The sequence below is a fragment of the Sapajus apella genome, unplaced genomic scaffold (assembly GCF_009761245.1).
Source record: "Sapajus apella isolate SASKATOON/1434 unplaced genomic scaffold, GSC_monkey_1.0 scaffold13, whole genome shotgun sequence".
Taxonomy (NCBI): Eukaryota; Metazoa; Chordata; class Mammalia; order Primates; family Cebidae; genus Sapajus; species Sapajus apella.
In genome coordinates this window covers 35963550-35991472 of record NW_022436953.1, presented here as the reverse complement: position 1 = coordinate 35991472, position 27923 = coordinate 35963550, and the positions used below count along the sequence as shown (strand labels likewise).

The following is a 27923-nucleotide window of genomic DNA, read 5'->3' as shown; positions in this document are numbered from 1 at the left end:
GTCCCAGGGAGGGTGGGGGTTTTGTGGGGGCCATCTCCGCAATCCTGGGTTCAATGCCCACCCGACAGACCACAGAGGTCGGCTGCAGGGCTCCCGGCATCCAGGCAGCCCCTGTGACAGCAGGTGGGATCACGAAGTTGGCATCACTGCTGTCACCTGCTGTGTGATCCAGGATGGCAGGGCCTGGGAAGGGGCTGCCTGAGGGCTGGCTGTGGTGGAGGTAGAGGAAGATGGGCAGAGCCCTGGCAGCTGGGTGGGGGCGCAAGGAACTGGGTTGGCCCAACTCCCACGGAGGCGCTGGGGGCAGAGACTTGGCACCCCATATGGCCCTCAGGCCGTCCTCTAGTGCCTGTGAGGCCAGAGTGCTGGGCAGAGGCAGGTCCAGACCCTGCAGGCAGCTGTCCGGAGAGGAGGGCCCAGCTTTGCTGGGACAAATCCCCTGCTGGGGCCTCCCGTTGACGCAGCAGCCGCCCAGACCTGTGCGCCTGGCAGCCGGCCCCTCCCTGCCTGTCTGTTCCTCCGGGAAGCGGCCACTGAGGGCCCTGTGGGCGCCGAGTGTCCCTGGGGCGGGTGACCCGGTGTGGATTCTCCCCCTCCTCACCTGCTGCAGCAGCGTGAGCTGGCTGAAGAGCTGGTGGGTGCTATACTCGGTCAGGAAGTAGGGCCCCTTCTCACTGGTCTTGGCGCAGGGGCCGTAGAAGTCCTCAAGGAAGCAGGGCTTGGGCAGCGCCGCGGCGATGGTGTAGGGCCGCTCCTTGTGCGGTGGCAGTACCAGCCCGTTGCCCCGCGGCAGCCTCCAGGGGAAGCTCTGCAGGGCAGGCCGGGCACTGAGGGGCCCCTCGGGTCAGGGGTCCAGGGAGGCAGGGCGGGGTGAGGACCGGGCCAGGCCCAAGCCCACACTCCTCAGACTGGGCCAGCCAGAGCCAGAGAGCGGCCTGCCCACCCACTGCTGGGCTGGCACAAGGATGCTCGTCCTGCTCATTTCAGCAGGTCCCCCATGGCAGGGCCGCTGAGGTTTAATGGGAAGGCCGTTCATCTCCCCACACTGGTTTCTTCCACCCAGTCTCTGGCCAAGGGTCAGTGAGTCATAGCAGGACCCTCCTCAGCCGAGAGCCTGGGAGCGCGCAGCCCAGTAGGGCTGCCTGCGACTGGGAACATGGAGGGTGTGCACATGGGTGTGTGGGGGTGCACATGTGTGGATGTGTGTGAGGGTGCATGTGTGTGTGAGGGTGCACACGTGTGTGAACACATGCATGTGTGTGGGAGGGTGCACGTGTGTGAGGGTGCACACGCATGTGAGGCTGCACGTGTGTGAACACATGTATGTATGTGAGGGTGCACGTGTGTGAACACATGCATGTATGTGTGTGAGGGTGCATGTGTGTATGTGAGGGTGCACACGTGTGTGTGAGGCTGCACGTGTATGTGTGTGAGGGTGCACGTGCAAGGGTGCACGTGTGTGCATTTGTGGGTGTGTGCAGCTGTGCACAGAGGTGCACGTGCATATGTGTATGCATGTATATGGATGTGTACCTGTGCGCGTATGTGTGTACATGTGTTCTTGAGGCTGGGCTCAGGGGGCCACATCTGCCTGTCCAGGGAGGCCCTCCCCTGGGAAAGACCCCCACCTTCCGGGAGAGGCCGTCCTCCGAGAGCCTCTTACAGAGGGCGTTGAAGGGCCTGGTGTCTTCCTCCGCCTCCTTGGGGTTCTCCAGGTCTGTGCCTCGAGGGCTGCCCTCCGCCCGCCGGTCTGTACCCACCTCCAGGAGGCCCAGCAGGTGCTCTGCGGAGCCGTCCAGGGGTAGGATCTAGGCACAAGTATGGTGCATGGTGGTCAGTGCCACTTTCCGGAGGAGGGCAGCACCTCCCGCCGTGGGGTCCAGGGCGCAGCTGCCTGGCTCAGTGCACAGTCACCTTGGAGGAGATGAAGTCCTCCAGCTGCCCCAGCAGCCCGCTGTTCCGGGTGAAGTCCACGGTGTAGCAGTCCTCCACCCAGGCCTGCAGCACGCACAGGCTCCGCCTGTAGATCTTGGTGAAAGTCGAGGTGGGGTCCTGGTGGGCCCTGGAGGCATGGGGGAGCTGCCTGAGCTGCCAGGATGCGTGAGTGGGGGACAGAGGCCCAGGGGCTGTGCGCGGCTCTCCCAAGGGGCAGGACAGGACCAGGCTCCACATGTGCAGGGGGCTTAGGGGGCTGGGGGGTCTTCTGTGGGTCCCTCCCCCAAGGCAGGAGCTGACCGGCTGATGGCCTGAGGGGCCAAGGGGGTGCCCAGCCTGGGTGTGTGTGGGCCTGGGCAAGGGGATGCATGGGGTGTCCTAGGGGTCAGCAGGTCAACCTAGAGAGGCAGAACACCTCTCCCTCTCTTGACCCCAGCTGTTGGCCATGGGAACAGAGGGAGGCTGGGGGCCGGCAGGACCCTCTGCTTGGTGTTCCCGAGCTGACCTGCTGACTCTCCCTGCCCTCCACTTTCCTCCTTGTCAGTAGGAAGAGGCTCCACTCCCAGGCACCTCCCAGTGCTCCCAGACTCCCAGGCCACTGCCCTCCTGCCCCGGTCGCTTTCTCTGCCTCCATGTGTGTTCCCGACCTCCGGCCAGGCTTCCCTGGCCCCTCACCCTCCAGGGACTGCCTTAGCCTTCATGGTGGCTAAACCAGGCCCACAGGAACCCGCCCTGCCCCGGGGAAGCGCTGGCGGGCGTGGGCACAGTACCTGGACAGCGTGCTGTTGATGCGGTCGAGGAGGAAGTGCAGGAAGTCGTGGGGCGTACAGAAGTAGCGGAAGGTGTACAGGAACTGCTGCACGTAGCCCTCCAGGAAGGCGTCGCTGTGGGCGGGGCAGGCAGGGCGGCAGTGAGCGGTGCCGCGGCCCAGCCAGGCTCCGCCAGTGTTCTGGGGGTGTGAGTGTGCGTGAGTGTGAGTGCGCCTTCTCTGTGCATGTCACTGTCAGGAGAATCGCCAGAGAAATTAAAGGGGGGCCAGGATAACATCTGAACTCCCAAGTGTTCCCAGCGCCAGGCCTTTCTGAGCGTGGCCTGTGTGGGGCCTCGTGGCGCCTCCACTGGCCGGGCCGTCAGCCTGGGAAGCCGAGGGAGCCGGTGCCTCGGGCCGGGCGCCACGCTGCGCACTCAAAGCGCCTGTCTTCACCGGGTGAAACCGGCCACCCTCAGGAGATACCGTCCAGGGGCCTGCAAGCAGGTCAGGGACTGTCCCAGTGTCCTGGGAGCCCGACCTCCGTGGTCAGGAAGGCGAGGCCTAGCAAGGCGTCCTCCCATGCTGGAGGAGCCTCGGGCAGGAGACCGGGTGGCTCTGGAACCAGGGGCCTGGTCACCCGCTCGCCTCCTCGGACACAGGGAGCCACAGCTCAGGCCAAGCACCACACAGGCCCACACACCACACAGGTGCTCACGTGCCAGGCAAACCCCCATTGCCACCAGCTCTACAAAGCGGGGAAGCCCCTTGTGACCACATGCACGGCCAGGGGACCCCACGCTACACACCACACACATGCCACACATACCACACACCACACACGTACACACACCACACTATATCCCACAGCACATAACACACATGTGCTACACTGTACCCCCCACCACACAACACACGTGCCACACACCATACCCCACATCACACCCTACACACGTACACACACCACACTGTACCCCACACCACACACCACACTATGCCCCACGCCACACACGTACACACACACCACACTATACCCCACAGCACACAACACACACCACACAACACACACCACATTATACCCCATGCCACACACCACATGCACGGCCAGGAGATGCTCCTTCCATGGAAGCACAGAGCTCACGCTCACACCTGTAAGCCACACAGAATGCCACAACCACAGACATGCACACACACACTACACACCACACATGTACCACACTATACCCCACACCACACACGTGCACACATGCCATGTGATACCCCACAACCATACACTACACACAATACTCCACATCACACACCATACATGGGCACACAAGCCACACACACTGCCCCACACATGCACACCACACATGTGCCTACCATACCACACATCCCACAACCACACACATACCCCACACACTCCATACAAGTCTAAATACATGTCACATTTGTATACTCCACATGCATGATACAGCACATCACACAACACCCCGACACGCCACACATGCGTACACCAGGAACATGCCACACTGCACACGTGCACAGCCACGCACACAGGTGTTTCCCACAACAGCACAGAGACTCTATGGTGGGTGTGGCTGTGCCTGCCTTGCAGATGAGGAGGCTGAGACCTGGGTCTGAGGGTCGGTCTGGAGCTCTGGCCAGTAGGAGGCCCCTCGAGACCAGGGCCAGCTCACCTTAGGGTAATGGGGCCAGGGGAGGAGGCTGCTGTCCCTCTCTAGAGGGTCCCTGGGGTAACGGGGCTGGGGGGAAGACACCACTGTTCCTCTCTAGGGCCTCCCTGTCCTCATACCTACTGGCCTCCTCGGTGTCCTTTGCTGGGCCCCAAGGGGCAAGTGCTCCTCTGCTCAGAGAGGACCCTTGGGGCTCCAAAGTGGTGTCATTAGGGTCCCATAGCCAAGATGGGGTGGGCCAGTCACTGTCCGGGAGGGGTGCCTCTCTGGTAGTGGGTCAGACCAGTGGGTGCAGAGCTCCCGGTGCCTGAGAACAGGGTGCAGCCAAGGCCCCTGCAGGGCAGAGCGGGTGAAGGGCGAGGGGGTGGGTGGGGCGGCCGGGGGTCTGGCCCTGTGGCCTCGGCAGAGGTGAGGGGACCTGTTGGGTCCTCGCTGCTGTGGGTGCACGCACACCAGTATTTACGGATCGGGGTCTCGGGAGCCAGTGCACACACCGAGCGGGGCGATGGTGGAAACCCCCAGCCCGACTGCGTCCCTGGGCCAGGAGGCTCCTTGCCGGCTGTTCTGACACGGTGAGCTGGGCGGAGTCCAGGCCACACCGCCGAGCTGCCGCGTGTGGGCTTTTGGAAGCCGTCCGCGTGTTAATTATGTAGGGTGGGTTTCCCAGCACCTCCAGGGACTGCCGGGCGCACCCTGAGACCCGGTGTCCAGGCCTGCAGGCCACTCTGGCCGGCGTCTCTGCAGAGCTGCCGGCGGCCCCCCGGGTGCACGGTGGCCCCGAGTAAACATCTCTCCCAGCTAGAAAGTGCACACCCAGCCTGGCGGAGGGGCCGGGGCCCGTGCCCCCCTTTTCAGCGCCCAGGGCGGTGTCTCCCTCTCCCGGCGAGCTTTCGTCGTGACGCACCTGGAGTAGAGGTAGGCCATGAGCCCCAGCGGCGTGCCGGCCTGCAGGATGCGGGCTTTCTGCCGGCCGCCCGGGTGCTTGTTGACGTTGTAGAAGATGAGTGAGGAGGACTCGTCCAGGGGGCTGAAATCCAGCGTGTCGCAGGGCGCGGCCGCGATGTTCACGATGACCGGCAGGGCGCAGGGCTCCAGGCCCCAGCGCTCCGCGTACATGACCTGCCGGCGGGACACGGGCACTGGGTCACCCTGCCCTTCCCCTCAGGGCCTCCTCAAATCAGGGCCCCTCTCATGACTTAGCACGGACAGACCGACGGCATCCCGCGGTGGGACGCTGTCCGAGGCGAAGGCCTCGCGGACGGAGCGGGCCGCAGAACTTGCCTGCAGGTACTTCTTGACCAGGCCGAGGAACTGCACCCTGGATTTCATTTCTTCCAGCTGCCCTTTCAGTTTGGACAGCATGGTCTTGACGTCAGAGCCTGTGGGCAGGGCAGAGTGGGCCGGGGCCAGGCTCCTGCGGCTGGGGTGTCTGACCTGCGCCCCCACGGCCTCACCTTTGCTCCTCTTTTCCTTCTGCAGGAGCTTCTGGTAGAACTTCAGGGTCTTGCGATAGTTTCTTTTCTCGATCATGAGCTGCTGCTCCAGCTCCTGCTGACGAAACACAGCGCCTAAGCCCCAGGCAGCCCCGCACGTCGGCCATGTCCAGGGCCAGGCCCCACCCCGCGGGGCCCTCCCAGGCCTTGGAGATCAGCTGCAGCGCAGCGTCCCATAGAGACCGGCCCACACAGCCAACGAGGCTGTCCCCTGCCGGGCAGTGTGGTGTGGGGGCCTCTGCTGTCCCCCGGCTCACAGGGCAGTGCCCAGCACCCCTCACCAGTCAGGCCCTGTGGGGTGTGCTCAGGGGACAGTGGGCACTGCTGTGTGGCCACAACCTGGGGCCTCAGTAGAACCAGACGCCACCCAAGTTAGCCCCAGGCTCTCCTGCCCAAGCAGGTAGGGCTGTGTCACCTCTGGGACCCCAGGCTCAGGTTGTGGGGGGGGAGAGGTGCGGGGGGAGGGTGCGGGGAGGACGGGGTGTGACCTCCCAAGGCGTATCCCACGTCTTCAGGCGTCTGCCTGTCTTTTCGTTTTCTATTTTTATTGACTTTTTTTTGGTTTTTTAGAGATGACGTCTCGCTCTGTCACGCAGGCTGGAACGCAGAGGTGTGATCACAACTCACTGCGGCTTTCAACTCCCTTGGCTCACGCGATTCTCCCATCTGAGCCTCCCAATGTGCTGGGACTGCGGGTGTGAGCCACTGCACCAGGCCTTGCCTTTCCTTTAAACTTAGGCTTAAAGAAGCCCAAACATACGGAGTCCCGCTGTCCTGTGCAGACAAGACCCCTGGAAGCCGTCCTCCTGGGAACTTGCCAGCTGGACCATCATGGTTTGCTGGGCAGCAGCCACAGGGTTTGCCCCAGCCCTTGGCTGCCCTGTACAGTGTGAGTGTTAAGTGCACACCCGGGTGTGACTCTCCTGAGCCTGCCAGGGTCTGAGTTCCTGCCTGGAAGATGGAGTTGGGGACCTCATCCCCAAGGCTGTCTCTGTGAGGGAAGGGACTGAGGCCAGACGGGCAGGTCCTGACTGCAGGAGCCAGGAGGGAGGGCCGCTGGGCTCTGCCTCATGCACAGACACCAGCTGGGACCGAGTGTGTCCTGGGATGGGACTGTATTCAGGGAGGGGGGCCCATTGTCCCAGGACGCCTCCCATGCTGGGCAGCCGCTCATCCGGTACCCCCGTGTCCTGTGGGACAGGCACCCATCGTGGAGGCTGGAGCAGGGGTGCCCTGAGGATGAGCCTGCCAGGGCAGTGACCCCAGAGATGGCCTTACCCTCCCAGGGCACAGGGGCAGATACAGCCTCCTCCTGCACCTGTGGGGCTTGGCCCAGCACCAAGGAGGGGAGTGATTCGGGGGGGATGCTGGGAAGCCTTGGGGGTCCATGGGAGCTGGGCTGGGGCAGCAGGTCTTCAGCTGGGACTATGAGGTGCCACAAGGCAGGGGCACCTGGTGGAGGGCAGAGGTGAGAGGCACGGCAGCTCTGGCCCAGGCCTCTTGGGAGGGGTTCACGTGCCCACGGCCAGCAGCGACCGCCCCGAGGGGTCATCCACTTGGGAGCCCGTCCAGCAAGCTTCCTTCTGTTACGCGCCGTAGGCTCGGATCCGCCAGCCAACCCTGCCTGTCAGCCTGCCAGCGACTCTGCTCTGTTGATAGTGCTTATTTTTGAATTTTGTTTTGCAAAATAAAAAATGCGGGTGATATTTCTATGTAATGATTTGAATCCACTCTATCTGGTGGTTCCATGGAGGCGGGGGCCCGCTGCTGTCTTCTCCCACGTACAGGTTCAGGGACGGCAGTGGCAGCCCCACGGAGGGCCAGGCTCCCGGCGAAGGCAGTGTGGGCAGCAGTCCCGGCTGGCTGTGTGAAGACCGGCCCCTCTACAGAACCTCAGCGGGTAAGCGCTCGGGTCCTGCTCCCGCCCAGCCAGGTAGAACCCGCCTCCCACACTGAGCCACCGGAGGCTGCCTAATGTGCAGTGAAATTAAAATGTCAGGTCCTCAGTCATGTGGGTCTTGTTTCCAGAACTCAGCAGCCACACGTGGCTATTGGCTGCCCTGTGGACAGTGTGGATCTAGAATATTCCATCATCAAGGAAGGGCCGACTGGGCTGGGCAGGTCAAGTTCAATCAATGCAGGTGCCCCCAAGGAGCTGTGTGTTCTGCTTCTGAGGACGGTGGTGACCACGTCCCCCGTGGCTGCACCACAGGGCCCTTGTCTGGCCCCAGAGGTCACCTGCGCTGGCTCCAGCCCCCTCACCCCATCCATTTGTAGAGATGCCGATGTCGGCAAACTCTCCTGGGGAAGGCCTCTGTGCTTCAAGGCATCGGAAAACCGGGAGGGGGCATCCTCGGCCTGATGCCCGCCTGGCTGGAGCGTGGCTTGGGCAGGCTCGTCCACAGCCGCCTTTCACAGCTGGACACCACGTCCACGTCAGTGGCGCTGACTCACTGGGAACCACAGGCAGATTCCTTGAGAATCCATCCACGGGGTGGTGGGGAAGAAAACACGAGCCGGGCTTCACTGGTGCAGACGGTCGGGGGACGAACCACGCCAGCCACGCCGGCGCCCTCACCTGACTCTGGGAGCCATGCTTGCTTTTTTTTCTTTCTCTCTCTTTCTTTTTCTTTCTTTCTTTCCTTCTTTCTTGAAGCCATGCTTGTTTTTTTTTTCTTTTTTTCTTTCTCTCTCTCTTTCTTTCCTTCTTTCCTTCCTGGAGCCGTGCTTTTTTTCCTCTTTCCTTCTCCTCCCTTCCTCCCTTCCTTTTCTCTTTTTTTCCCATGCTGGTTTTAATAGCAGGAGATGCAGACGCCGGCTCCGCAGCCCCAGGGAGCCCGCAGTGCTGAGCCCAGCACACAAGGCCGGCTGCAGCGGCCACAGCAGGTGAGGGTCAGCGCTGAATGGAGAAAATGCCCACCCACTGGCAGCTCTGGCTGCCCCGGAGAATGGCCCTGGCCCGCCTGCACTGTGTGCTCTTTGAGCTGCAGATGTGAAAATCTGTCTCCGGGTGTTTCTTTGCCCTTCCTGTGGCTCTGAGCCTCCTGTTTTGAAACAGACATAGTAGTTCCTCCAAGAGAAACGTGAGGCTGTGGCCATGGGCTGGACTCTGTGCACTGGGAGGCCGAGTGCCCCGCGGACCTGTGCACTGGGAGGCCGAGTGCCCCTCAGACCTGTGCATTTGGGGGTGAGTCCTCCCTGCTGGACGCCGGGCGTTTGGGGCTGAGTGCTCCCTGCAAGAGTCCGTGAGTTTGGGGGCTGGGTCCTCCCTCAGGACGCTGCGTGTTTGGGGCCGGGCCGTTTGGTGTCTGCGTGCAGGCCGCCCTGTCCCTCCCCAGCCCCAGGGGAGGCCTGCGTCCTCGAAGTGCCCTCAGGCCGTGTGTGGGGTGTTCCAGATGCAGAGGCTGTAGCACCATGCAGGCCCTTCACATGGCCCAGAAGTGGAAATGAACACTTCGCAGAGCTTAACCTCGGTCTCCTCCCCGACCCCGGGAAGACGCTGGGTCACCTGGACTGAGTTATAAATGGGGCCCAGGAGGAGGCAGAAGGGGAGCAAGGAGGAGCCCCAGGACAGGTTTGAAGCCCAGAGGCTGGGGAGGCTTCCCACTGCGGCTGAAGCTCGAGGCAGGAGGTGGTTGGAGAGTTCCCGGAGCTACCGCTGGGCCCTCCTGTCATCGACCCTGGGCACTTGGGCCTCGCGTGACTGCGGGCCTGTCTGCGGCTGTGGGTCACTGGCCCCCATTGTGTTGAGAGCGCTGAAGGCCCCTCCTGCATCCCAGGATGCTCGTTCTAAGACCTCCCCTCCCTGCTGACCAGGGAGGAGTTGCAGCTGCTCCTGTCCCAGGACGGCACCGCTGGCCACAAAGCGCAGGCCAGGCTGCAGCGACCAGGCCCAACGTGGGCTTGCGGGGCAGGCGTTTCTGGTGTTTTCTTTCACCGCAGAGCGAGGCTGTGCAATGCCCGGAGGGCTGCGCCTGCCCCATGGGAAACATGGCCGGTCGCAGCCTGATCACGAGCACCGAGGGGCCTCCTGGGAACCCACCGCCCCAGTAACCACCAGAGAAAAGCCATTCCCTATCCCCAAACGTGGGGCACCGGCGCAGACAGCTCAACCCAGAGGGGCCCCAACCGTCGCCACAGCCACGGGGTGGGGGCACCAGACGGGCGTCACCCTGCTGGGGCTCAGAGCACATTGTACCACCTGTCACCTGCAGTGGCCGGGAGCTCTGCTGGAAGGAGGCCCCGCCCTGCCAGTCCTGCAGGGCCTCGGCTTGGGACTCACCGGGCTGTGGGCGTCGGGCAGGGCCCCGTCCGCGTGCTGCCGCCCCAGGTCCTCCACGTAGCTGTGGACGTCGGCCCCGAAGCAGTCGGCCTCGTAGAAGGCGCTGCACCAGCCTGGGCTGCAGCTCTGCAGTCCAGCGGGGCCGGGGGACACAGCCGGGCTGCCCCCCTTGGACTTGGCTGGTGTAGCCACGGCTTCCACGTCCAGGGCTCCGCCCGCCGACCGCCTTTCCTCGTCCGCCTCAGGCAGCTGCACTCTGTCGGCTTTTATGGACCTCTGAGGCCGAAATCCCACTTCAAAGTTTCCCCGCGAGAGCTCGTCTGAGTCCACGCCGGACACTGAGGTGGGTGGGCAGGGGGCCCAGCTGGCCCTGGCCACGGCTGGCTTCTCTTTTCCTTGAAAGAGAGAGACACAGGTTCTGTGGATGGTGGCTCGTGTGCGCGGAGCCTGTGCTGGCTGATTACGGGACGGGGTGCTGCCTGGACGTGGAAGCCCGTCTCTCCCGGAACCACCTCCGGCACCCCCGACATGGCTGCCGCTCCTGGCGCAGGGGAGATGCTGGACCCTGAACTGCCGCACGGGGTGGGTTAGGCCTCCCCGCAGGTGGAGCCCCTCTCTGAGCCCTCACTCCTTCCAGACTTGTGGGTCCTGGGGTGGGGCCGCCCCCATTCCCGCCGTTCCCGCCGTCAAGGCTGTGCCCTCTGCCCCAACCCTCTCTGCTTCTGGAAGTTAAAATGTGGCCCCAGCTCTGCTCCTGCCTGAAGCTTCTCCCGTGCAGGGCTTCCCGCCACCCAGGACGGCACGGGCCTCACACTGCGGCCTGGCCACCTGGTCTCTGACTCGTTGGAATGGGAACTGGGCCACCACCAAGCTTGGCCACGACCACAGACAGCCTGAGGGTGACCACGGCCACCAGCTTGTTCCTAACCCCCCAGCCTGCTGGTCGTACACTGGAACTTCCCCAGCCTGGAATCCACGTGCCCCGGGAACTTGGGGCTAACACGCCAGGAGCCCAGCCCTGGAGCCTTTTGGCAGCAAGCCCACTTCTGCCTTGTTACCAAAGCCTGGGGCGCCCAGCCCCGCCTCTGCCTGGAGATGGGATCACCCCCGGCTCCCAGCAGTTCTCTATCCCAATGGCTGGTGACAGGGGATCCCCCCTCCAAGGCCCTGGGCTCCTCTCGTCCCCAGGAGAGGACGGCCTTTGGCTGGGGTGCCCCAGGGCAAAGACAGAGCCGTCCAAGGCTGCCGGGACCCTGGGGCACCCCACGACTTGCGGAGAGGACAGAGGAGCCGCCCTGCTGTGGGCTGGCCAGCACTTACCCAGGCGGTGCAGGGAGGGCCTCTTGCTGGATGGGGAGCAGGGCCTGGGGCTGACCTCTGGCTGTGACCCAGCCTCCTCGGCCGCACTGACAACAAGAATGCAGGTCAGGCACCATCCCCACCCCCGCCCACTGGGAGGAGAACTCAGTCTCCACCGGCCTGGCCTACTGGCCCACCTGGCCACACAGAGCCGTCGCCAGAAGCATCAGGAGCCGGCCCCTCTCGGGTCACTGAGGGGCATAGCAGCTGGTGGGATCCCCAGGTCATTAGCTGCTTGGGGTCCCTGGGGGGCTCTGGAGCAGCCTCTCCGTGCTGCGGGGCTGGGGGCCGGGGCTGAGGCGGGCACACTTGTGCGCCTCACACTTGTGACTCCACACATGGGTGCAGGAGCTGCCTGGGCCACGAGCGCCGTGTCAAGCCATGAGCAAGGCAACATGGGGCCCCCACTGCGGCTCAGGGCTGGGCCCTGCGGGCTCTGGGGCTGCCTGTTTGGGGTCTCCTCTCCTCCTTCGGGACCTCACTCTGGTCCCTCTGAGCAGGAAACCCTGTGGCCACCATGGCCCAGGCCCCCACAGCCTCCCAGAGAGCACCTGCGCTGTGCTCCCCACGAGCCTTTTCTTCCTCTGGAGGGAACTCAGGCCCGACAGAAAGCTGTGGTGGGCGTCAGGACCACGGAGAGGGGTGGCTGGGACGCCACCCGTCTCCCCTGGGGGTGGCCTCTCTGAGGCAGAGGCAGAATGGACACTGAGGGTTGGGAGGTGAAGGCTGGGCCGCGTCAGGGCCGGAGCACGGTGGGTGTCAGGGAAGGGCGGGGAGGCAGGGCTGCCCCGGGGCACCCACCTTGCGGAGGGTGACGCCGGCCGGTTCACCACCCTGAAGAGGCTCTGCAGCAGCTTCTCGTCCCAGTACAGGTCACAAAACTTCTCGGAAATGGCGCCACAGAAAGTAGCAAAGGTGAGGTCTTTCAAGGCGAAGATGTACTCCCCTGGTTTTCAAAAACGATGGAGGCAAGTGGGACGGAGGCAAGTGGGACGGAGGCGAGGCCGCTTTCTAAAAGGCTCCCTCATGGCTGATGAAACGGACAAGGCTGGTCTTGGCTGGGGGTGCTGGGGGTCGCGGGGCTCTCCCTAGCCCAGGCCTCCTCTGGGGAGTCTGTGGCCCCCACGTACCCATGATCAGAGCCTCCAGCCCGTTGTCCAGGTAGCCATCGAAGGCAAACTCCTCCTGGATGAGGCGTGTGGCCTCCTGCAGCGACGGGCAGGCTGTCCTCCCCGGCAGTGGTGCGGCATCCACACAGGGCAGACAGGGCCTCCGGTCTGCGGGCCGTGGCCTCTCTGGGACACTGTCCGGGCTCTGGTTGTCATGCTCCCCAGCAGGGGTGGCCCTGAGGCCCTCTGGCTCCTGACCTGGGCGCTCGGTGGCCTTGCTGCGGGGAGGCTTGGGCGGGTGTCGAGGGCCGTGGTGGATCGTGGTGGGCCCCAGGGCGCCGGGCCTGAGGCCCCCGGAAGTGACTCCAGGAAGGACCTGCCCAGCCGGCCCTTGCTCTCCGGGCAGCGCAGATGGGCTGGGAACCTCGGCTGAGGCCCCGTCTGGCTGGTTTGCTGGGGCTGCGGGTGGAGGGCAGGGGCAGCCCTGGGCTGAGCCACGCTGCACTGACTCCCCAAGAGGCTCTGGGGCTGCTCCCTGTGGCCCGTCAGGTGCCTTCAGACTGGGTGACCCGGCGTGAGCCTCCGGGCAGAGCGTCCCCTCACCTTCCCTCTCCCTCTGGCTGTTCCTCTCCTGGGACTCCTCCTGGGCCAAGGCAGGCTGGTCCCTACAGGAGGAACCGAGCTCAGCAGGGGTCGCCTGCGCCCGGGCCCCAGCAGCTCCGGGGCGTGGGGACGGAGGCTCACCTGGCCACACTGGGGTCCTGCGTGAGGATGATGGGCTTGAAGTGCGTGGCCTCGGAGGTGAATGCTTCGGGCAGCTGGGCGGCTTCTTCACAGCAGGGATGTTGGCCGGGCACGGGCCCTGGCACAGCCACAAGCCCAGTGTCGCTGTTCACCGGCAGGAAGCCTGGGGACCCAGGGGGCTGAGCGTGCAGGTAGGGCCTGGCCGGGCGGGTGCCGAGGAGTGTCCCCAGCATGCGCCCCATCCCCAGGGCTCACCCCACCAGTGCACGGTGCTGTCCCCTCCCGCACGTCTCTGGGGGCTTCCTCTGTGCTGGGGCTGGCCCCCAGCGGAAAAGTGGCTATGACCAGTGCTTAGGGAAGGGCCAGCAGGTGGGGACAGGCCAGAAAGACAGGGCCCACCAGGAGGCTTGGAGGGTCCTGCTGGGGAGGGCAAAGCACGGGGGGCGGGTGGGCTCTGTGTGGACTCTGGGGGGTCTCCAGATAGGGGCTTGGGAGGGCCAGCTGCTGGAGACGGGGGTGAGAACCTGGGCCTGAGGAACCGGGAGTTTCGAGATGGGGGCTGGCAGGGGCAGGACTTCCTGCCTGGAGTTCCGGGAGGCGCCCGGCTGTGTCTGCCCAGGCAGAGGCAGGGGTAGCTGTGGGGTGGGGTGCAGTGGCTGGTGGGGGCCCCACCTGGGCCGGGCTCCAAGGCTGATGCTGGGCTGGGCTTCAGTTCAACCACCGAGAAGGTGTTTTGGAGGCTGATGGTCTCTTCCTCCTGGTACACCTGGGAGCAGGTGACAGCTCTGGGCCAGGTGACCATGGCCCTCCGCCAGTGCTGGCAACACCCATGGGGTCTCCCCCCCACCCCACCGCCGGTGCCCAGGGAGCTTCCTGCTTCGGGGAGCCCACGTGGCCCGAGGTCGAGCGGCCCTGCCTGGAGAGGAAGCCTTTGGGGCTCCTTTACCTCCCAATCCAACAAGTTCGGTAGGCTTTGCGAGCGGGAGGTGCCGGCACCACCTGAAACTCAGAGCCTACTGCTCTCTGCACCAGGGGTGGGTGCCAGCTGCCATCCTGGGGACCCTGCCCCAAGGATCCTGATCCGGTTCCCTGGGGGCCACGGGGGGGGGCCTTGGGAGATGGGACCTGAGTGTCCTCTCCACCCTGAGACGCACCCACCCACAGCTTGGTGGTCAACGAAGACCTGTGTGTGGGGCTGCGGGGAGCGGCAAAGCGAGGGCAGGCGGTCTGGGTGGGAGGAGGCGCCCCGCGGTTCTAGCCCCGCCCACCTGGCAGGTGGAAGCTCTGAGGTGGGCGAGGATGCTCCGGCTGTCCATGCCTCGCTGCAGGAGGTAGCTGCTGCACACCTGGAGGAGGAGACCGTCCGGGCATCCTGACGGGCCTTGGCTGTGGTGGCACCCGCCCCATGACCCTGGGTCCTCGTCTGATAAAGCTCAGGTCTGCCACGAGAGCTTCCTGTTTGCTCTCACTGACACCTGACACAGGCCTTGGACGAGCCTTTCTGAGAGCATTTCCTGAAAAGGGTCAGTCGGCCACTGTCCCCCAGGCTCCCTGGGAGCGAAGAGTCCCACACCCAGCGTTGGCCACAGACCTGGTGGCCTTGCTGCCAGGACACCCCAGCCCTGGATCATGTTCACCCGAGCCCATGCTCCCAGGCCCTCCTGTCCTCCCTTTACGAGCCCAGGTCCTGTGCACGTGGGGCGGAGCTCAGCTTCTCCGACTCTCAGCAGTTACTGAGTAAAATCTGCTTTCACTGCTTCGCAGACGCTCAGCAGCATCTAGAGCTCATCCTCCCATGGCAGAGAGGGCCCGAGAGCCCGAGGGTCTGAGCAACCCGTCCAAGGTCACCGAACAGTCAAGGCAGAGACGGGTGGGCCCAGGTCCCGACACCCACAGCCATCTCCGCTCCTCCCCAGGAGGTCTTCCTGATCACACACAGGATTCCTCCCCAGGAGGTCCTCCTGATCACACACACGGCTCCTCCCCAGGAGGTCCTCCTGATCACTGACACATCAGGGTTTGGCTCCTGCCCCCACGCTGGTCCATCTGCTGGGTGCAGGTGCAGGTCCCAGCAGGATGGATGTTAGATCCCAGCCCCGAAGCCTGAGTCCAGCAGGGAGACCAGGAAGGGAGGGGCGAGGCCAGTGGAATCCTCAGAGGAGGTGGGGGTCAGGGTGGGAAGTCAGGGTGGAGGCCACTCTCTGCCCTCCTCCAGCAGGGCCTAAGGGCAGGGGTCCACACGTGGCCACAGGACACCCCCTGCGCCCTCCCTGGCCTCTTGGACAAGCTGGAGAAAGCAGGCATCTCAGGCGGAATGCCTGTGGAGGGGAGCAGCAGAGACCCTGTGCTGTCTGCCCACATGGACGTGGCCACGATGTGAACCCCCACTCTGACCATTGCTTCATGGTCAGATGCAATGGCCGGGCTGACTTCAGAAAAGAGGACCTGCATGCTCACCCCCAGCTCTGCGAGGGTGGTCACTGCCCACAGTCCTTGGACCCTGGGCCAGGCCACGACCACAGTGTAGTTACCTTGATGGCTTCGGCCGTGGACGGCCGCTCCAGGGCACTGCGCTTGGCCATGTCCAGGAGGAGGGCCTTGAGCCTGCGTGGTAGGGCCAGCTTCTGGTTTTGGGGGACGCTGAACTTGGCTGCGGTCCACAGTACAGCGGCCACGCAGTACACAGAGGCCTGGGCGGGTGGAGAGAATCGTGGCGGTCACCGCAGGGCTGTGGGTCACCGTGTCTGGCCGACCTGCCCACCGCGGCACCCTGGGGGCACCCAGGCACTGCCTCCGCAGAGGGCCTCTCCCCAGGAACCCTCCCCAGCGTCGGCCAGGCCTCACCCTGGGCCTGCCCACAGGCATCGAGATTGTGGCCCAGGAACCTGCAGGTCCAACTCCTCGCCACGGTTCTGTCCGAGTTTTAAGCACCCGAGGGGTGGAAGCTCCGACTGGGCTTTCCCGCCATCCGCTCTCCTCATGAAGGCAGCAGCGCCTCAAGGGCCTGAGAACTGGCCGGCACATTCCCGCCTCACGGACCCTGCTCCCGGGGGGCCCCGGCGGGCACTGTGCTGCTACGTGGCTCTCTGAGCAAATGCGCACACACCTCGCCTCTGTGTACACGTGTGTTGCTGACGTGAGCGACGCGCAGCTCACATTCAACGCACTTTGGGTCGGTTCCATGGAACCGGGGGACTCACTGGAGGCTTTTGCTGACTTTTACCCACTTTCATCCACGGCCACGGCAGTACGGGAGCGCTTCCGAGGCGAGCGTTGGTGATGTTTTCACGCATTTGAACACAGGAGATGGAAGACCCGTGCTGGGATTCTGGACGATCTCTGAGCAACGTCTTTGCAGAGCCAGATGGTTTTGGCTGATATCAGAAGACCTGTTCTCCATGTTTTGAGCTATTCAGTGTAGCAGCTACGGACGTGGTTAAGCTTAATCTCGTTATCACGAGTGTAGACGTCGACAAAGCAGGACATTCGTAGCGTCTGCGCTTTCCCTGGGGCTGACTTCCGGCCACCGCTGCGGTGCCCCTGAGTGTGGAGCTGGGACAGGCAACCCCTCCACGGAGTTTCCGCCATCCGGCACAACAGACACCCCAGGAGCACAGATGACAGCCAACTACAGTCAATAAGCAAGAAATTACCCTTTTTAAGCACTTCTTATACTTAAAAAAAATTTACCTTCTTATTCTGAGACAACTGTAGATTGACACACAGTTTTCAGAGGGAGCTGATGTGCCTTGTGCTGGATTCCACGACGGCAGCGTCTTGCAAAACCATGGTCCAACATCTCGGCCAGCAGTCGCCGTGGGCAGCAAGAATCTCAGCACGGCACATGCTGCATGTTCGTTTCCACTCAGTTCTTTCCATTTCTAAAGTTTCCTTGAAACTTCCTCTTTGACACACAGAGTATTTAGAAATGTGTTTCGATTCCAAGTGTCTGGGAAGTTCCCCTGTTATTTTTGTTACTGTGGTCAGAGAACGCATCTGTATAACTTGAATTCTTTCAGGTTTGCTGAGGTTTGCTTTATGGCCCAGGCTTCGCTCTAGCTTGGGGCACATGACGTGGGCAGCTGTGAAGAACGTGCCTTCTGTGCTGCTGGGGTGTTCTTTAGACGCTGACCCAACCCTGTGATTGGCGCTGTTGCTGAGCTCCTGTTTCTACTGGTTTACAGCCTGGCTGTTCCGCCAAGCGCTGAGAGGGGGAAGCCGACGCCTCCGACCGTCACTGTCGGCTGTGCGCCGCGCCCTGCAGCTCTGTTACCGGGGCCCGTACATCTAAACGTATCTAAGCTCTGTCTTCTCGGTGCGTTCACGCTTCACTGTTGCACAATGTCCTTCTGTCTCTGGTGATTTTCTTTGCTCTGAAGCACACTGTGTCTGATATTAATGCCGTCATTTCTGCTTTCTTTTTCGTGTTTTCCTAACGTATCTTTTTCAGCTCTTGTAGCTTTCAGTTATTTTATTTGAAGTGAGTTTCTGGTGGACAGTACACGGTTTGGTCAAGTTTCTAAAAATTCCTGTCAATCTTCTTCCTTTCTCCTCCTCCTTCCTTCTTGTTTTGTTTTTCTTCTTTGCTTACTTCTTCCTCCTTTATTTTTTTATTTTTATTTTTTGAGATGGAGTTTCGCTCTTGCTACCCAGGCTGGAGTGCAGTGGTGCACTCCACTTGTGGTTGTGCACTTGTGTGATCTCGGCTCACCACAACCTCCGCCTCCTGGGTTCAGGCAATTCTCCTGCCTCAGCCTCCTGAGTCGCTGGGATTACAGGCACACGCCACCACGCCCAGCTAATTTTTTGTAGTTTTAGTAGAGACGGGGTTCCACCATGTTGACCAGGATGGTCTCAATCTCTTGACCTCATGATCCACTCGCCTCGGCCTCCCAAAGTGCTGGGATTACAGGCGTGAGCCACCGCACCCGGCTCCTCCTTTATTTTTTTAAGAGACAGGGTCTTGCTCTGTCGCCCAGGCTGGAATACAATGGCTCGATCTAGGCTCACGGCAACCTCTACCTCCCAGGTTCAAGTGGTTCTCCCGCCTCAGCCTCCTGAGTAGCTGGGATCACAGGTGCCCACCATCACACCTGGCTAATTTTTGTATTTTTAGTACTCTGTACTAAAAATGGGGTGTTGCCATGTTGGCCAGGCTGGTCTTGAACGCCTGACCTCAGGTCATCTGTCCGCCTTGGCCTCCAAAGTCTTGGGACTATAGAGCTAAACCACTGTGCCCAGCCTGTTTCCTTAATTTCTAAAGGATATTTTTGCTGGAAATAGGTTTCTGGGCTGACAGAAACACTTTCAACACTTAAAAAAATGCTGTGCGCTTCCTCTACAGTTACTGATGAGAAACCAGACCTTAGAGCCGCCTTCCCCATGTCTGCATATGTGTAAGCTGCTCTTTCTCTTTTCTTCTTTTTTGGAGGGGAGGGTGAGTATTCAGAGGGCTGACCATGTGCGTTGATTCTGTTTGGGCTTTCTCACCTTCTTCAATCTGTAGGCTTGTGTGTCTTCCATGATTGGGAAGTTTTCAGCCCTTATTTCTCTGAGTACTTTTGATGCCCACCCCCTTCTCTTCTTTTTCCCGGATTTTGATGACATGGATATTAGATCTTTTGTAACAGTGTCGCAAGCTTCTCAGGCTCTGTTCAGTTTTTTGGGTCTATTTTCTCTTTGTTGCCTAAACTGTGTAATTTCTATTTTCTGTCTCCATTTCACCAATTCTTTCCTCTTCCTCTCTATTCTGCTATTAAGTCCATTCATTTGAGTTTTTTTTTTTTTTTTTTTTTTTTAAAGATGGGGTTTCACCATGATGGCCAGGCTGGTCTTGAACTCCTGACCCCAGGTGATCCACCCACCTGGGCCTCCCAAAGTGCTAGGATTACAGGCGTAAGCCACTGCACCTGGCCTCATTGAGTTTTTTAAAAATCAGCTCTAAAATTTCCATTAGCATTTTTTTTAAAGTTTCTATTTCTTTGCTGAGACTGTTTTTTATTTGTTTCAAGCATGTTTGCAATTTCCCACTGACGCATTTTTATGACGGTTGCTTTAAAACTTTTAAAGTTGGCTGGGCACAGTGGCTCACACCTGTAATCCCAGCACTTTGGAAGGCCAAGGTGGGTGGATCCACTGAGGTCAGGAGTTCGAGGCCAGCCTGACCAACATGGAGAAATCCCATCTCTACTAAAAATATAAAATTAGCCAGGCGTGGTGGCACATGCCTGTGATCCCAGCTACTTGGGAGGCTGACGCAGGAGAATCGCTTGAACCCGGGAGGTCGAAGTTGCAGTGAGCTGAGACCAGGCCCCTGCACTCCAGCCTGGCCGACAGAACGAGACTCATCTGGAGGTTCGTATCTACTGGTTGCCTTTTTTCATTCAGTTTGACATCTTCCTGGTTCTGGTATCATGAGTGACTTTCAACAGAAAAGATATGACTCTGTATCTTGTATAAACCTCCTCTTTTAAAAAAAGGATTTATTTTATTTCAACTTTAGTTTTAGATTCAGGAAGTGCCTGTGCAGGTTTGCTATGAGGGTGTACCGTGTGACACTGGGGTCTGGAGTCCAGTGACCCCATCACCTGGGTAGTGAGCACAGCACCCAGCAGGTGGGTTTTCGACTCTTGCCCACCTCCCCGCCATGCCCCCTGTGCTCCTCAGTGTCTGTTTCCCCATGAGCACGCCCATGTGTAGCCAATGCTGAGGTACCACTTAGGAGTGAGAACTCGCAGAAATGTGTCTGCATTACTTCGCTTAAGATAACAGCCTCCAGCTTCATCCATGCTGCTGCAGAGGACCCGATCCCATTTTTTTCATGGCTGCATAGTATTCCACTATAAGTGCCACATTTCCTTTATCCAACCCTCCACGGATGGACACCTGCATTGACTCCATCTGTGCTACTGTGAACAGTGTGGCGGTGAACGTGGGACTGCAGGTGTCTTTGGCAGAACAATGTATTCTTTGTGTAAATACCCAGTAACGGGATTTCCAGGTTGAATGGGTTGCTCTTACATTCAGTTCTTTGAGAAATCTCCAAGCTCCTTTCCCCAGTGGCTGAACTAACTTGCATTCCCACTAACAGAGTCTAAGCGTTCGTTCCCTTTTCTCCACGGCCTGCCCGCATCTGCTGTTTCTTGGCTTTTTAGGAACAGCCATTTGGGCTGGTGTGGGTGGCCGCATGGTGGTTCATTGGCCTCTCTCTGGTGATCAGCGACCTGGGGCGTTTTTCATGTTCGTGGGCTGCTCCTTTCTTTTGAGAGGTGTCATCTGTTCACGTCCTTTGCCTGCATTTGAATGGGGTTGTTTGGTTTTTGCTTGTTTTGTTCCTTCTAGATTCTGGATATTAGACATTGATCAGATACATAGTTTGCAAATATTTTCTCCCATTCTGCAGGTTTTCTGTTTACTCTGTTGCTAGTTTCTTTTGCTGTGTAAATCCCTTTAGTTTAATTCGGTCCCACTTGTTAATTTTTGCTTTTGTTGCAATTGCTTTTGAGGGCTTAGTCATAAATTCCTTGCCAAGGCCGATGTCCAGAATGCTGTTTCCTAGGTTTTCTACTAGGATTCTTATGGTTTGAGGCCTTACATTTAAGCCTTTCGTCCATCTTGAGTTGACTTTTATATATGGAGGAAGATAGGGGTCCAGCTTCATTCTTCTGCATGTGGCTTGCCAGCTCTCCCAGCACCATTTATTGAATGGGGAGTCCTTTCCCCATTGCTTGAGCTTGTCAGCTCTGTTGAAGATCAGATGATTGTATGCGTGCAGCCTTATTTCTGGGCTCTCTATTCTGCTCTACTGGTCTATGTATCTGTCTTTGTGTACCAGTGCCATGCTGTTTGGGTGACTGTGGCTTTGTAGTATAGTTTGAAGTTGGGTAACGTCATGTCTCTGGCTTTGTTCTTTTCACTTAAAATTGCTTTGGCTATTTCAGCTTTTTGGTTTCATATGAATTTTAGAATAGTTTCTTCTAATTCTGTGAAAAATAACATTGGTAATTTGATAGAAATAGCAGTGATTCTACGGATTGCTCTGGGCAGTGTGGCCATTTTACCAACACTGATCCTGCCCATCTGTGAGTGTGGGATGCATCTCCACTTGCTCGTACCATCTCTGATTCCTTCCAGCAGTGTTTTCCAAATGGCCTTGCACAGCAGGCTGCAGGGAAGGAAGGTCCTGGCTCCTGCTCACCTTCTCTGAGGCCACCTGGGGCCAGGCAGGCACTGGGCACTTCTCTGTAGTCTCACGAGGGTGAGTCCAGGCTCCAGCCTCTGGCCCTTGCTGGGCGGGGCCACAGCGCTCCCGTGGGGTTTGGCTGGCTCAGGGCAGGGGGTGCTGACACATCCTGCTCCTGCCTGGTCCTTTGGTTACAGACCCAGGCTTTCGTTGGGGACGTTTTATTTATTTATTTATTTTTTTGAGACAGGGTCTCACTCTGTTGCCCAGGCTGGAGTGCAGTGGTGCTGTCTTGGCTCACTGCAACCTCTGCCTCCTGGGTTCAAGTGATTTTCCTGCCTCAGCCTCCCAAGTAGCTGGGATTACAGGTGTGCACCACCACACCAGGCTATTTTTGTATTTTTAGTAGAGAAAGAGTTTCACCATGTTGGATAGGCTGGTCTTGAACTCCTAACCTCAGGTGATCCACCCACCTGGGCCTCCCAAAGTACTGGGATTACAGGCTTGAGCCACTGTGCCCGGCCTGTTGGGGTGTTTATTTATTTATTTGCTCTGTCAACCAGGTTGGAGTGTACTGGCATGATCCTGGCTCACTGCAACCTCCCGGTTGAAACAATTCTCCCACCTCAACCTCTCAGGTAGCTGGGATTGCAGGTGCGTGCCACTGCGGCTGGCTAATTTTTGTATTTTTAGTAGAGATGGGGTTTTGCCATGTTGCCCAGGCTGCTTTTGAACTCCTGGGCTCAAGTGATCCACCCACCTCGGCCTCCCAAATTGCTGGGATTACAGGCGTGAGCCACCGCGCCTGGCCTGTTGGGGCTTACATTTTTTTTAATTACTCAAAAAAAGCTTCATTTCTTCTTTAGCTTTCTGACGCTGTGCTTGTGTCTCAGCACTTTGACAGCGATTTAGCGATTTTCCATTTCCTGAAGAGGAACGCGGGCTGGATCCCGCAGGTGCACAGAGCACAGGGAGCCGCTGCCGTGCAGAGGATGCGATTTCTGTTTGGGACAGTATCATAAGAGCTTCAGGTCTCACAGCACGATCCCCCTGAGGTCGGCCTGGGCCACCTGAATTTTACAGCACTTTTCCAGCCTCCTTGGTGTAAAGCTGAGCAATCTGTTGCTGGGGTTCAAGAAAGCCTTTTTTCATGCAAGGCTAGATGGCAGGAAAGCCGTTGACGGTCCGGCGAATGGTGGACCCCTCCGAGTTCCTCTAGACAACATCCCCAGGAGATGAAAAAGCACGGCTGTGCCCACTGGATTTTTCCAGTTGCTGGCTTCTTTACCTCCAAGTCTCAACATATGAGACAGAAAGAAAACGCAGGGCACTCACGGCGGTGATGTCCCTTTGTCTAGAGGCCGCTCACCAGCTGCCTTCTCCTCCCTCTGCAGATGGCCTGGTGCTTGTTTTCTGCACAGTGTGCAGGGTGCTTAGTGCAAGGTGTTTGTTTAATGCAGGGTGCTTAGTGCAGGGTGTTTAGTACAAGGTGCTTAGAGCAAGGTGTATAATGCAGGGTGCTTAGTGCAGGGTGCTCAGTGCAGGGTGTTCAGTGCTGGGTGCTTAGTGCAGGGTGTTTAGTGTGGGGTGTTTAGTGCAGGGTGCTTAGTGCAGGGTGATTGTTTAATACAGTCTGCTTAGTGCAGGGTGTTTTAGTGCAGGGTGCTTAGTGCAGGGTGCTTAGTGCAGGATGTTTGTTTAGTGCAGGGTGTTTAGTGCAGAGTGTTTAGTGCAGGGTATTTGTTTAGTGCAGGGTGCTTAGTGCAGGATGTTTGTTTAGTACATGGTGTTTAGTACAGTATGCTTAGTACAGGGCGTTTGTTTAGTGCATGGTGTTTAGTGCAGGGTGCTCAGTGCAGGGTGCTCAGTGCAGGCTGTTTGTTGAGTGCATGGTATTTAGTGCAGGGTGTTTAGTGCAGGGTGTTTAGTGCAGGGTGCTTAATGCAGGATGTTTGGTGCAGGGTGTTTAGTGCAGGGTGCTTAGTGCAGGATGTTTGGTGCAGGGTGTTTAGTGCAGGGTGTTTATTTAATATATGGTGCTTAGCGCAGGCTGCTTAGTGCAGGGTGTTTAGCATAGGGTACTTAGTGCTCCTTCTTGGTGGGAGGAGTGAGGAAGTTCACATTTCTATCTTCCCTGAGTAGACATTCTACCTTAATTTTGGATGTAATTTATTAATTGTGCTTAAATTTGTATAAATTAACTTTTAATGCTCATGTTTCACAAGTGCCTTATGCCCACCCCTGGGTGTCCAGCCCTTGGTTCTCACGAGCCAGGAGGGGCAGCTCCAGTGCCACAGCCAGTGCTGTCTGCACGGAGCGCTGTCCTAGCTCCCTGGCCGGAGCCACAGCCCTGCTGGCAGATACTGCCCACGACTGCCTGTCCAGGAAGGCCTGCCGTGGCCCCAAGTCCTGACAGGGGCTGCTGGACAGTTGGGGGACGTGGCGCCCCCAAGGGCTGAGAGCAGGGCTGAGGAAGGGTGGGGAGGGCCCAGGTACCTTTTCCGTGACCAGCCTCTCCTCTGCCAGCTCAGGAGCCAGGAAGAACGAGTCATAGGTGCCTAAGAGAGAAGGCCCGGCTCAGTTTTCCTCACCCCTGAGGAGCCGGTGCTAGACCAGGCCTGAGGGGACCCCGCATGCTCACCATTGGCAGGGGGCGGCCGGAAGAGCACAGCCCCGTCCTCAGCGACCAGCACGGAGTCCAGACACAGGTAGGCTGTGGCAGAGCTCGGGTCAGGGTGGGCTGGGGGGAAGGAGCTGGGGAGCCTTGGTCAGGCTGTGTAGCCCCCCAGCCTCCCCATCGTACGGGCACACACCTGCCAGTGCACGCACACTGCCCACCCCCCACGGCCTCCCGGGGTCCTCGGAGCTGCCTCCTCCCAGCCCTCCCCGTGGGCAGCGCCGCCCGGCTGACACCGCGGCTGTACCAGCACGACTGCGGCTGAATGGGAGCTGAGTGGCAAGGACAGCACGCGTTACGGCTCCTCCACTGAAGCCCCGTCACAGGTCCCGTCTTGAGTCAGGGCCCACGGGGCAGCCATGGCCCACGGCAGCGGACACTGGACCCGGGCCGTGTCTCCATGGCCCCTCCCCCAGCCTTTTAGACATGGCCCTCAGCACCCCAGGATGTGCCCTGATGTTTGGCAGGCCGGGCTTTGACAGGGCATGGACCAGCGCAGTGCTGATGACTCCTGCCCTGCTCCAAGGCCAGCGGCTCCTCCCTCGGACAACGTCCCTGTGCTGAGGGTGTGTGGGCGGGGCTACAGTGAGGTCCCCTTCCTCTTCACAGCAGGCCCACCTTGCGGGCATCTGCCCCCATGCCTCCCCCCGTGCCACAACTCAGCAGGCACCCCAAGGTGCTCCAGAAAGGAGCTGCCTGCTCGTTCACTGGACACCCTGTCCTTGGCTGCCCTGGGTACCCTGGCTCAGGCGGGGGCCAGTTATGCATGGGGTGGGGGGACGCATCACCTGGGTGCTGGGGGTGTGACTGCAGGGCGTGGAGGCAGGCCAGGCACAGGGCCCACAGCTCGTACTCCCGGAAGGGCCGGCCCAGCTGCGACAGGAGGTCCTGCAGGGACACGCACTGTGGGCAGGAGAATGGCGAGGTCAGCGTGGACACCCTGCACTGGGGCCTGCTGGGGACAGGCCAGGGTGAGGCCCGCTCAGCCCCTGAGCAGCTCACAGAGGGGCCAGAGAGGTCCCTAAGTCAAGTCCAGCATGTGGGGGCCGTGCGGAGACTGGGGCCCTTGGCCCTGTGGGTGGGAATGTCCCACGTTGCAGCCACTGGAGATGGCAGGGCTGCGGTTCCTCACAAAGCTCAACATGCACCTCCCAGGGGTCAGCAGTTCCTCGCCGGGCACACTTCCGAGGAACCGAGGGCAGGGCTCGTGCCTACGAGCACCCTCCAGTTCATGGCAGGACGACTTGCCCCAGCCACAGCGGGAGCACCCAGGCGTCCACGGACAGACGCAGGACAGCGTGGACGGTGCTGGTGCTCAGCCTCGGGAGGGGGTGCTCTCACGCAGGCCGCCCCAGGGATGAGCCGTGAGGACAGCGGGCTCAGTGAACCAGGCCAGACACAAAGCACCGCCCACCCCACTCCCACGAGGCCCCTGGATGGACCTCATGGAGGTGGAGGGCAGAACGGGGAGAAGGGCTGGGCTGGGGTGTGTGCTTTTGCTGGATGCATTTTCTCATGCACACACACCCTGACGGGCATGCGTTCAGCCTGGAAGGCGCTCTCCACCCCAAGGCCTACTGACAGCTGGACCAAACTCCACCCTCCACCAGGCCCAGCCACCCTGTGCCTCCATGTGCCATCTGGAAGGGAAGCTGCTGTGCGTGGGAAGGCGTGCCACCAGGTAAAGCAGTGGAGGGTGGTAGAGGGTGATGGGCACATGTGCTTAGGATGTGCGGAAAAGCCCAAGTCACAGAATGACCTGCGTTCTTGTCCTTCAGGTCAACAAGGCCTGGAGGGACAGGTGGCTTGCAGGCACTCCGGTCCCTGGGCCAGTGCTGCCTGGCAGACAGACGTGCACTTAGGCTCCCGGATCAGGCACTGCCCGGCAGGTGGACTTGCACCCCGGTCCCTAGGCCAGTATTACCCAGCAGCTGGACTTGCATGCGGCCCCTGGCTTCAGGTGTCCCTGCCCTGAAGAGCTCACAGGGACACAGCTGGGGGTGGCTCAAGGGGGGCAATGCACTTGGCCAGGCTTGGCCCAAGCGTCTTCAGAGGGACAGTGGGGCTGATGGGCTAGGCCCCCCAGAACACTGGCTCCAGCACATCCTCCATGCCTCACGAGGGGCAGCTGACAGGGGCAGCGCTGGGCTGGGGAGGCCCCGTCCTGCACGGCGGCCACGTCCGGGCAGCTGTACCGTATCCCAGCGTCCCTGCAGAGGCAGCGGAGGTGGCCCAGGCACCAACACCTCCTGGTGCCCTTCACCACCACGCCCAGCACATGAGCCAGCCTGACCCCCAGCATTGGTATCTAACTTTTAAAACCATCAGAAGAAGATGATGAGGGAGGCTGTGAGCATCAGGACGGCGAGACAGAGCCCCTGAAAAGGCCTCTTGGAGCCGGGCCTGCTGGCCTTACTTCCCGGAAGAAAATTAACCCTCGGGACGGCCATGCAGGGCTGTGCAAGGTGGCCCGGGCGGGGCTGAGGAGGCGGCTGCCATCTGGGCCGTCCAGAGGCAAACACCCACCTGAGAGGCCATGCTGGGTGACAGCACCCAGCCACAGCCACAGCTTCCTTCAGAAATAGGGCAGCTCAACAAAAATGTCTTCTTATTGAGTGAGAGTGAGGGTTGATTCCCCTCATTAAACAAAGCTGTGTAGAAGCACAGCCTCCGACTCACTGACCACTGACCCCACCCACCCACAAGCAAGGCCTGGGCACCCACCTGCTCCGAGGCTGTGCTTCCTGGCTGCCTGGCGCCTTCTGGAACTCTCTCGTCATCCCTGGGAGTCTGGGCTTCACTGCTCTCATCTCGAGGGTCTGCGGGGCAGGGCGGGGGTCTGGCCTCCGCCGGCCCCTGGCTGGGGTGTGAAGTCTCAGGCTGGCCTGGGCTGCCGGGCACCCCGGGGACCCTGTCCACTCTGCGGGCTGCACAGGGCAACCTGCCCAGCTGGAGTTCCGGCTCCTGCTCTGGCCACAGCCTGCGTGTGGGCTGAGCCTGGAAGCCAGTCAGGCCATTTTTCCCATCCAGAAAGGCCTTCCTGGGGTCCGGAGGGAAGAATTCGGACACGGGCAGCTGGCTTTTCCCGCGGGTCAGCGGCAGGCAGAGGGCGGCCTCGGCGCTGTCGGGCAGCAGCCTGGGGAATGTCCGCACCTTCCGCAGGCGGCTTCTCCTGAGGGCGTCTCTGTCTGGCTCCCCAACAGGGCACTCGGCATCCAGGACGAGGCCGGCCAGCTCCTCCTGGCCATGGCTCTCTCCGTTTCTCATGGGGGAGGACAGCAGAGCCTTGGTTGGGGAAACTCTGGGGCCCTGGCTAGCCTCAGACTCTGGTCCTTCGGGGGTGGGGGGCGGGCACCGGCCCCCAGGGGTAGGCAGAACCACCGGGTCAGTGCCAGGGTCCCCAGGCGGCCTCCTGGGCCCAGCATTTCCTGGGGCATGTCTCTCCCGCCAGCTGCTCTCACTGACATCTGGACACAAGCAAGATGTGGTCACTGCAGGGTGTCCCTCCCCCCCCTTCTTCCCCCCCCCCCCCCCCCCCCCCACCAAGGACCCCAGTGCAGGCTCCTAGGAGAGGCTCCTCTCCCCTCCCCTCCCCCACCAAGGACCCCAGAGCAGGCTCCTAGGAGAGGCTCCTCTCCCCTCCCCTCCCCTCCCTTTTTCTCCCCTCCCCTCCCCCCACCAAGGACTCTCCTAGGAGAGGCTCCCCTCCCCTCCCCTC

The 27923-nt window shown here is 60.4% G+C and overlaps 1 protein-coding gene across 2 annotated transcripts in view; it reads right to left on the bottom strand.

Annotated features, from left to right (window-relative positions):
• The window catches only part of KNDC1 (kinase non-catalytic C-lobe domain containing 1), a 59075-nt gene that overhangs the window by 8413 nt on the left and 22739 nt on the right, over positions 1-27923 (bottom strand). Inside the window, exons 6-24 of one of the 2 annotated variants that reach the window (XM_032282065.1) lie at positions 26930-27672; positions 24994-25108; positions 24170-24241; positions 24025-24086; positions 15878-16036; positions 14615-14692; positions 14019-14112; positions 13347-13509; positions 12624-13267; positions 12295-12439; positions 11455-11540; positions 10135-10529; positions 5814-5907; positions 5641-5738; positions 5264-5478; positions 2706-2819; positions 1915-2062; positions 1629-1808; positions 602-808 (exon numbers count right to left, since the gene is read on the bottom strand). In XM_032282065.1, coding sequence (XP_032137956.1) covers positions 602-808; positions 1629-1808; positions 1915-2062; positions 2706-2819; positions 5264-5478; positions 5641-5738; positions 5814-5907; positions 10135-10529; positions 11455-11540; positions 12295-12439; positions 12624-13267; positions 13347-13509; positions 14019-14112; positions 14615-14692; positions 15878-16036; positions 24025-24086; positions 24170-24241; positions 24994-25108; positions 26930-27672 — 3812 coding nt within the window. The remainder of the gene's footprint in view (positions 1-601; positions 809-1628; positions 1809-1914; positions 2063-2705; positions 2820-5263; positions 5479-5640; positions 5739-5813; positions 5908-10134; positions 10530-11454; positions 11541-12294; positions 12440-12623; positions 13268-13346; positions 13510-14018; positions 14113-14614; positions 14693-15877; positions 16037-24024; positions 24087-24169; positions 24242-24993; positions 25109-26929; positions 27673-27923) is intronic. The other variant, XM_032282066.1, reaches the window with a different exon arrangement.